This window comes from Orycteropus afer, unplaced genomic scaffold (genome assembly GCF_000298275.1).
Source record: "Orycteropus afer afer isolate SDZICR_OR568_19922 unplaced genomic scaffold, OryAfe1.0 scaffold00832, whole genome shotgun sequence".
Lineage (NCBI taxonomy): Eukaryota > Metazoa > Chordata > Mammalia > Tubulidentata > Orycteropodidae > Orycteropus > Orycteropus afer.
This window is the reverse complement of record NW_006922419.1, coordinates 394,320-404,852: the sequence shown is the minus strand read 5'-3', so window position 1 is coordinate 404,852 and position 10,533 is coordinate 394,320. Positions and strand designations below refer to the sequence as shown.

At 35.8% G+C, this 10,533-nt stretch overlaps 1 protein-coding gene across 1 annotated transcript; it reads left to right on the top strand.

The window, feature by feature from the left end:
• Positions 1-7,834: 7,834 nt before the first annotated feature.
• On the top strand, positions 7,835-8,776 carry LOC103211995 (olfactory receptor 10AG1-like). The gene has a single exon (XM_007957995.2). It carries the CDS (start codon positions 7,838-7,840, stop codon positions 8,774-8,776), a length of 939 nt encoding a protein of 312 aa, XP_007956186.1. The 5' UTR covers positions 7,835-7,837.
• Positions 8,777-10,533: the final 1,757 nt, after the last annotated feature.

Genomic DNA, 10,533 nt, shown 5'->3' with positions numbered 1-10,533 from the left:
ATTGTTTGAGGAATATTTAATAAAAAAATAATAGTGAAAAACAACATGGAAAACAAAGGGATTTGGAGATTGTATTAAGACACTGGAGGACATCTATGCCATAAAATTTTAAGAACATAATACTTTATACACAACCCTTTAAGAAGATTTTAGAACAGCAGTGGTGAAAAAATTTAGGCATGTCTTTACATGTAACACAAATTAAAATATATTTATGAAACAGTCCGTTTTTGTAGGAAAAATGAATGATAAACTCATCAAAACCAAATCCATTGCTGAAGAGTCTGTTCAGTCTCAGAGAAAACCTATGGGACAGAGTAGGCTGCGACTTTTATGAGAATAGACTACCACATCTGTCTCCAGACGTGACTGGTGGATTTGAACGGCCAACCTTTCGATAGCAGCCAAATGTTTAACCACTGCACCATCAAGTCCCCCTATAATGAAAGAGAACACTCCACAATCCCATTCACTACATGCAAATGTCAGTAGTGAGTATGTGTGGGTATGCATATTAGAACTATTTTGGTGGGTGTAGTTCAGAAGTGTGTAGTGTAGTCTTCACAGGGGCAGGATTTCACATGATGTTAACTTTATTTTTATATTTCTCTGCATAGTTTGAATACACTACAAAGAGAATGCAATTGATGTATCACAGGAAGCAATATATTTTCATTTTGAAAAAATATAAGAAATAGTAAAGAAAAAATTAGCATTTATTCTTGTCTTTCTTGCTACTAAATGTCTTTAAAAATCTTTAGTATCCATCAGAGAGACTTAAAGATTAGCCAAGGTGTCTTTGATTTATGAAAGAAGCAGAAGCATGTGTGTTTGTTTGCCATTTAAAATGAATCAAAATATATATTTATGGTCATTCCTTGAAAAATAACTAAAATGCATGTAACAATATAATCAGAGATGGACAAATTTGAGATTGCAATAATGAATATTGTTAAAAATAAATGTCTATCAATGTGCTTGAATGATTAAAAATGAATGAATAAAAATCAAAACAATAAAGAATTGGATGTTAATAAATATGGAATTAATGAAGAATTTACCAGTATCTAACAAATAAAAAAGACACAATAAAAATGAAAAATTTATAACTCACTAGTGAAAAATATACAAATCACTGATCAAAACTTTCTAATCATACATGTTTTCCTACTAAATTTAAAAGAAAGTACTGCATTGTCAGTGAAGGCAAACATGAGTATACAGGTGGATAGATGGGTGGATAGGCTGAACTATTAGATATGTCTATGAAGTGGGAAGTGTACCCAAGACTATGTGTAAGGATGGCAGACAATGGTCCTATAAGTGTATTTGTATGATCTGAATTCCCAGGTGTAGAGTAGAGCTGACAAGGTACAAAGTTGTAGTCACTTTTTGGTCACAGCCAGCTACCCAGAGGGACTGAGTAGTTGAACTTGTGGGCTTGGGACCATAGACACAGGGGACATCAAGTTGAGTTGGCATCACATACTACAAAACATTTTTCCACCTCCTACTTTGACAAGTAGCAATCAGGATCTTAAAACTTGCAAGTAGCCATCTAGATGCAACGATGGGTCTTTCCTCATCCAGAGCAAAGAAGAATGAAGAAAACCAAAGATGCATGGAAACAATTAGTCCTAGCAACTGGTACACCATGAGATCCGCAGCCTATACAACTATGGGACCAGAAGAACTAGATGATTCCTGGCTACTAATGTCAACCACGTGGAGGGGAATCTATGTAGGAGACCCTGGACAGAGAGGGAGAACAATGTGGAGCAAAACTCAAAATTATTGGAAAAAAAAAAAAATTAAAAATGGGGACCAGGTTTACTGCTCTGATAGAGCCTGATGAAACCACTGAGACTATGGCCCCTAGCTGCCTTTCAGGTCTGGAATTGAACCCACAACTGTGGCTTCCAGCCAAGCAGAAGACAGGCATATGAGGTGAACATGTAAATACACTCCTTGGAGAGAACAATCATGTGAGAAAGAAGGGCTGCTATGGGAAGGGAGACAGCTCAGGGGGTAGGGGGGCATGGAGTGATGGACACAGGGAAGAGGTTATTGTTGGGAAGAAGTGGGAGGGGAGCTGTTGCATTGTGGTAAATTGTGGTCAATGTCATGAGACAAAGTGTATGTGAACTGCTGTAGGGAAGGTGAATTTGTTCTGTAAATTTTCACCCAAATCACAGCAAAAAAAAAAAAAAGAAAGAAAGAAAGTGAACACAGGTATATTGTTTTCTCCATTTTGATTATTTGAAAGATTCACCAGACTCTGAGTGGTTTACTCACACAAGAATTTTATTTAAATGCAAAGGGTACTGTGAGGTCAGAAAAAGAGAAGAATATGTTGAAGGTCAGAGATATACTCAGCAAGGAAGACTCCACAAGTCCTTTCTTTGCAAACACAAAGCTTCACTCTGGCTTCAACCACTAAAACCTGTGCAAGGACTCCTAGTTTGTGCTGAAGTTCAGAGAGCAAGGGGAGTTGGGATTGGGTTAGGCTTGCCATTTGTCCTGTAATCAACTCAAACCAGTGAGCATAGTTGAAATCTTCAGTAAAGAAACCCCAGGATATTTTCAGACATTAAACAGCATATAAATTGATTGTATCCTAGCAAAGAGTAAAAGAACTAGGCATCCAGAGATAAAGAGAACATTTCCACCAGGTGTATATCAACTCACTTTCCACAATAGTAATGACTACATTCCATAACATGTTAAACCACTGCATTTTTTTTTCTAATTCTACAAACAGCCAATAAACTTAGCAGCTTCAAATAATATCAATTTCATATCTCACAGCTTCTCTTAGCAGTCTGCGAAGGCAAGGCTGAGAGCTCTGGTGGTGTAGTGCCTAAGGCATTTGACTGCTTACCAGAGGCTGGCAGTTCAAACCCACCAGCCACTCCTCGGAAGGAAGTTTGGGAAATCTACTTCTGTAGTGATACTACCTTGGAAACCCAAGGAGGGGTAGCTATGAGTCAGACCTGACTCGAAGGCAAGCACAACAACAACAACAACAAGGCAAGGCTGGCTTCTCAGTTTACTTTCACAGGCTAAAGCTAAGGTATCCACTGGGCTGAGTTCTTGTTTGGAGACGTTTGGGAAGAATATCTGATTTCAAACTCCTTAAGACTGTTGGCAGAATCCAGTTCCTGGTAATTGTAGGACTGAGGTGATACTTCCTTGACAGATGTCAGCTAGAGATTGCTCTCAGCTCCTAGAAGCCATTCACAATCCATGCTATGTGTGCCCTTCTGTCTTTCCACCTTGTACCTCTGATATCCTCTGTCTTTGAACTCTGGATCCAGATTTAAAGAGATCATGTGACTAGTTCTGGCCCTCCTGGATGATTTCCCTAATTTAAGGTCAACTGATTTGAACCCATAATTAAATGTACAAAATTCCTTCACAGCAACCTCTGGATTGATATTTGATTGAATATCCAGGATTGGGCCATGTGCACTAAGGAGACTATCTCATACCATTTTACTTACCACAGTTATAAATAAATACAAAAATTAGAGAACAATTATTTAAAAAATGGAAGAAAAACTTGAATAAAATGCTAAAAAAATGAAGTCAGTGAAAGTTGATGGATCAGTTCTTCGCAAACAGAGCTAAGTAACCTATGACCAGTTGTATTGAGGGAAGATAAAGCAGATGTGGTCATTATTAGGAATAAACATGCACATACATACATAGATCATTCTAGTAGAAAACCTGAACGACTATAACCATGACCAAAATTTCCCATTGCTTAATATTCTAAAATCTGTTAATTCAATTGAAATAAAAGAAATGTTACTTGATTTGAAAAGAGAAAGAAAATCAAAGACACGGGGAAACAATTAGTACAAGGGACTAATGGACCTTGGGAGCCTCGGCCTATATGACTAGGACCCAAAGAACGATATGGTATCCAGCTACCACGACTGCCTGCTCCCAGAGTGCTCACTACAGAAGGTCCGAGACAGAGTGGAGGAAAAAGTGGAACAAAATTCAAAATCACCAAAAGGACTAGGCTTACTGGTCTGTTGAAGATTAGTGGAACCCCTGAGACTATGGAAAAAAAAAAAAAAAAGTTACTTAATGTTCACTATAGGTCAGGTGTTATTTTAGGAGCACAGTAACATTTATCACAATAATAAAGAAAAGAAAATGAGTGAAGATGATTTTTAAAATTTATCTCACTTTTATATAAAAAGTAGCAAAATTTAAAAAAAAAAGATCCTATTCTCAAAATAATGTAAAATAATGCTCTCCTATAATTTGCTCATTATCTTTTGCAAATAAAATGACATACATAAATCTGTGTTTTATAAAGATTTAGGTACTTTTTCTATATCAATTTTATATTAAATACCATCTCCTTATTTTATCTGTAAATGTGTTAGAAGCAAAGTGGGGTAGTGGCAGCTGAAATAAAATTGTAGCTTGTGCAGATATGAGTGTTTAACTAGTAGAATGAATCTGTGATAGCAAGACATCTATTCCACCCAGGATGGAACAACATGGACTGATTTACTTTGAAGTTGAAATGCTTTAAAATGAGAAAAATAAAAAAATATTAATAATAATTAACAATAGCTATCAAGACATTAGATGTCAACCTAGGAAAGAGAATGCTTTCTATCGTTTCTAAGAATGTTGCCTAACCCAAGTCTACGAGAGTTTTCTTCTAGAACCTTTGGAGTTGCAGGCTTTCTATTCAGGTCTATGAACCCAATTTTTTTTTTTTTTTTAATTGGGAGGTAAGAAAGGGCCTCAAATACACAACTAAGTATTAATAGTCTCCAGGAAATAATGTTGTTGTTATGTTGTTATGTGCCATTGAGTCAGACCTGACTCATAGCAACCCCTCCTTGGGTTTCCAAGGTGATATCACTTATGGAAGTAGATTGACCAACCTTCCTTCCAAGGTGTGGCTGGTGGGGTTGAACTGCCAGCCTCCTGGTTAGCAGTCAAGTGGCTTAGGCATTATGCTACCAGAGCTCCCCTAGGAGATAATAGTGGACACTTAAGTGGCATTGCTCTGTCTAGGTTATTCTTGTCCTCTGCCAAGATCTGCTTGGGGCCTGAATTCCACTGGGAACCTTAGGAAATTGCAGGATGAGCCACAGTTTCCATAAAAGCAATTTAGAATGGGTGGCAATCAGAGGTACCAAGTTCATATTGAGGAAACCTATGCGAAAGGAAATTCAATTATCATAATAGAATGGATATTTTTATTGAAAGACATATTGTTAGTTTGAAAGCATATATATTTTGACAGATGTTAGCTTCAGCTGGGAGGAAAAATAATTCTTACTAAAGCAAAAATTTATTACTAAACCCATATATATATATATATATATATATATAGCCTTGGGACTTAAACTGTTCTACTGAAAGGAAAAAAATAAAAGAAGCTACAGTCAAATTTTGCCAAGTAAGTATGAAACTTCTGTTCATATAATTTTGAGTTTGAATTCTATATTCATTTTAGAACACTATAAAACTCTGAGAATCTATTTCTCAAATTAAAGCTTGTAAATTTAGATTTCTCACTTTTCTTATTATAAAGTGAAATTTAAAAAAAATAATGATACTAAAATACTTTGAAGGTCATAAAACCCAATATCAATGCAGCATATTACTGATAAAAATGAATAATGAAATAAGGTGTTATTTGAAGTGTATCATGTCTAAGAAGCAAAATATTAGTTTATCTTTATTTATTTATTTATGCTGATGTAATGGTTAAAGCATTTGATTGCTAACCAGAAGTCTGGTGGTTCAAACCCACCAGCCACTTCTCAGAAGGAATCTTGAGCAATTGGCTTCAGTAGAGATACTGCTACCTCAGAAACCCAAGGAAGAGTCGCTATGAGTTGAACTGGACTTCAGGGCAGTGAGTGCTTTCTTTTTTTTTTTTTTCCACGAGACAGTAAGACGTGTGCTATGTTAATGGAGAGTCAATCTGTGATTTTTCTCTCAAGCATTTAATGTCCTAGAAATATTTTCTTATTTAGGATGGTAGAAGTAAATATTAATTCACAAAAAATTGGCTTTTTTCTTTAAAAAAAAAAAAACCTCATAGCATTGTTCTTTATATATTAAAAGAAGTAGTAAAAAATTTCAAGTGAACACGATTTTTTGCCAGAAATGATAAATTACTGAATTTAAGAGGGAAAACTAGAGTTGAAGGATCCAGTGGCAATGTCCCATGTCTCTACTTATAGGTGACATCAGATGGGATAAAATCATAAACAATTGCCATCAGGTAACTAATGACAAATGATAGTGACATAAAATTGGGGTCTCTTGGTCCGGTTTATGTTCCTGTAATAAGTAGCACTTGAAACCATTTTCTTTATGCATATCTGATCAGATATTTTTGTGAGTCTTATAATATGAAATTATAAGTTTAGTCAGGAATTCTCTCTCTTCAAAGATAAGGAATTCTTGAATATTTAACTACCTTGAACGACAATTATTTATTGTCACTTGTCTTATAGTACTATATCTTGTACATTCCTTAATCACAAATGTTATCATAATTACAGAATATAACAATCTCATATAATAAACTAAATTAATTTTAGGTAAGCTTTTCATAACTTCTTATAAATTCTCAAAACAACACAATAAGGCAGATATATAGGTCTATATTCCTTTAAGTGTAGAAAGCAAATTTGAATATTTAAATATTTGCTCAGATCAACTAAAACCAGAAGTGATAGAAAAGTAATTCAAAATTAAGTCTAGCCAAAGAACTAGTGCAGAGAGCTGAAATTCGAGTAAGGATGTGAAGTAGGAAAACATGTGAACCCTTTGAGCCTCTGTTTCTGCACTTATAAAATAACTTGAGAATAGTAACTCTTAACTCATAAAAATATTTGAGAAAAACATGAAAAAATGTTAAACACTGGCCTACACATCAGTAACTCATCAAAACGAGTTTCTTTTATTTTCCCAGATGCTGTCATCTGTAACAGATGATGCTGTTAATTGTCTTCCTTCTTTAATTCCTATATTATCCACCTAGAGAACAATGCCTAGAAAAGTTCTTGAGTCCCTGCATGTCTCACAACTTTCTGTCAAAGCACACTTGCTCACATTGACTCTAGTTAAAATGGTCTTTTTGGAAAACATCTAATAACTACATCTCAGACAAATTATTAAAATGGTAAATTTTAATGAGAGTAATTTATGGCAGACTGAAGACATTTAAGGATAGATGAGCTAGTCAGAGTATCTGAAATAATATCAATCTATGAAAATTAAATGATTTGAAACATACAGCCTGATCAAATGACATCTCCTTTATTTTGATATCTAGATGATACAGGATTACAGCTTCAACTCAAAGTGCACACACAGAGAGTAAGAGCTGTAGCTATGTACAAGGAAATAAGGCACACACTGTACTTTCAGAAGACATCATGGAAGAGTTGAGTTCTTTTGGAAAACTCCAAATCAAAATTGAATGGTGAAAAATTCACAGGAAAGGGTGAGACATATAAATACTTGTGCCTCAGGATTTTGTTTGTTAATATGATGAGTAAAATGGATTCACTTTTTTATGCCCACAAACAGATAAAATAATGAAAATCCATAAGTTAAGAGCCCATACTTTCTGTGAAAATACAAGCCTACCATTAAATATGAATTATGTTGATGTGTTATGAATTCAGCATACATTCTCTCCTGGACCTTGGTCATGCTCTTTGATATAGAACGTCTGCTGGAATTTTCCTGGAAATTAGAAGTTGCATGTGATACTTGTACACACTTCTCTAGTCCATAGAGATGTCAAGAAGATTAAAAAAATTAATTACTTTCAGAGATGGAACGCCCAAAAGTCCTACCAGAAGTAAATCTCACTTCAATGATGGAATTTTTTCTTGTAGGGTTCTCTGATATTACTAATCTGCAAATGTTTCTTTTTGTGCTGTTTTTCTTTGTTTATGTGTTTATTTTGTTGGGAAATGGTGTAATTATTCTCATAACCAGGATTGACAAAGCACTTCAGACTCCCATGTACTTTTTCCTCAGGAATTTGTCCCTCTTGGAAATGTGTTATGTGTCTGTCACGATTCCTAAGATGCTCATCAACCTTTGGACTCAGAAAAGAAACATTTCTTTGTTTAAATGTGCTACACAGATGTGCTTTGTCCTTATCCTTGCAGGCACAGAGTGTTTGCTCCTGGCAGTGATGGCCTATGACCGCTACGTGGCTATTTGTAACCCTCTGCACTATCCTCTAGTCATGAACCACAGGCTTTGTATTCAGCTGGTGATTGGCTCCTGGATCATTGGAATCCCAATTCAGATAGGGGAGACATACCAGATTTTCTCTCTTCCTTTTTGTGGATCTAACCAAATCAACCACTTCTTCTGTGATATCCCTCCAGTATTAAAGCTGGCCTGTGGGAACACTTTTATGAATGAGATGTTAGTCTACATAGATGGCATGTTGTTTATCACAGTTCCATTTCTGTTCATACTTGGCTCCTACAGTAAAGTCATCTCCACCATCCTGAAGTTACCATCAGCCACAAGTCGGGCCAAAGCCTTCTCTACCTGCTCATCTCATCTTATGGTTGTGGCTTTATTCTATGGATCAGGAATCATTACATATTTTCAACCCAATTCCAAACATTCTTCGAGAAAAGACAAATTCTTCTCTCTTTTCTATACCATTGTCGTTCCAATATTTAATCCCATAATATACACTCTGAGGAATAAGGATGTCATGGTGGCACTGAAAAAATTGCTACCTTAATGGTTAATCACATTAGTCACTACATTGTACTCATTGCCTCTTTTCTTATTTAATTCTGAGTTGTATTTTCAGAAACTACATCATACTGGGTAAAGTAGAGAGTCATGGAAAAAGGGGACGACTCTTAATGAGATGATGACAACTATTGTGAGGATGCAATCTACTTCCGTAGTGATACTGCCTCGGAAACCCAAGGAGGGTCGCTATGAGTCGGGGGCAACTCAACGGCACATAACAACAACAACATTGTGAGGATGACATAGAACCAGACAGTGTTTCACTCTTTTGTACATAGGGCCATGATGAGTCAAAACTGACTTGATGGCACCTATCAAGAACAACTTTCAATTTGATTTCCAAACTGGTATAGGTTTATTATAGTTACTCATTCCTGAGCTTGTCATTTTATGCCAGACATTCTGATATCAGAGTTGCAATCAAAATGGTTATTTTGCAAAGCAGAAATTATTTTGTCACATCTCATGTATTGTGAAATAGTTTTCCACCTGCATAGATTTAATGGTGATTTGAGACTGTTTAGTGAATATTGTAGTCTTTTAACTGGGGACTGATGCCACAACACTTTTTTTTTTTCCTGAAAATCATTTTCATTTTCATATTTTTTTGTTTTTTCACTTTCTTTATGTAACTATAGTTTACTCTTCTTTTTATGGAGACATCTTCTAGGAAAGAGTATAGTATATATTAAGCCTTTAGAGAGTATTTATTGAAAGTATGTGCTTACAGTTTAGATTTATTATTCATTAAACAACAACAACAAAAACCTGACATTATGTCTTTCCAATTTTCTATACAGAAAATCTAGGAAATGCTTAAAATTGTTTCACAGAACAATACTATAGAGGTTGGTGGGTATTGTAATGGATATCTCAAGTATTTAAATCACTTAAAACTGTAAATCCAGCCTTGAAACAAGACATAGAAGAGATAGGAAGCACATTAAGCAGCAACCTACTGCCTTTAGGATGGTATTTGGTAACAGATAAATAGAAGGAGCTCTGGTGGTGCAGCACATGAACCCTTTGGCTGCTACTCAGAAGGTTAGCAGTTCAAACCTTCTAGATGCTCCATGGATGGAAGATGGGGCAATTGACTTCCATAAAGATTCCCAGCCTCGGAAGCTCAGTGGGGGTAGCTATGAGTCAAAATTGACTTGATGGCAGATTTTTTTTGTTTGTTTGTTTAGTTAGATACATAGAATGATAGATGATAGATTAAAAAAAAACAAACTTATTGCATCAAGTCGATTTCAACTCATAGAGACTCTCATTGGTTTCTGAGGCTCAAAATATTTAAGGAGTTAGATTGCCCCATTTTCCTTCCACTAATCAGTTGGTGGGTTTGAACCAATGACCTACTTGTTTAGCAGTCAAATGCCTTACCCACTATGCCACTAGAGAATATAAGATTATATATAGATATTGATATTATAATGAATACACCATGGAGTGGCAGAAGAACAAACAAATCTGTCTTGGAAAACTTACAGCCGGAATGCTCTTTAGAAGTGAGGACAGGGAAAGCTCATCTTAGGTATTTTGGATCAGTTGCCAGGAGGGAGCAGGGACCCTGGAGAAGGACAGCATGCATGATACAGTAGAAGTTCAGTGGAAAAGAGGAAGCCCCTCCACAGGATGGATGCACAAAGTGGCTTCAACAATGGGCTCAAATACAGCAGCAACTGTGAGAATGGTGGAGACCTGGACAGTTTCAGTTCTGAAGTATGATGCATCGTT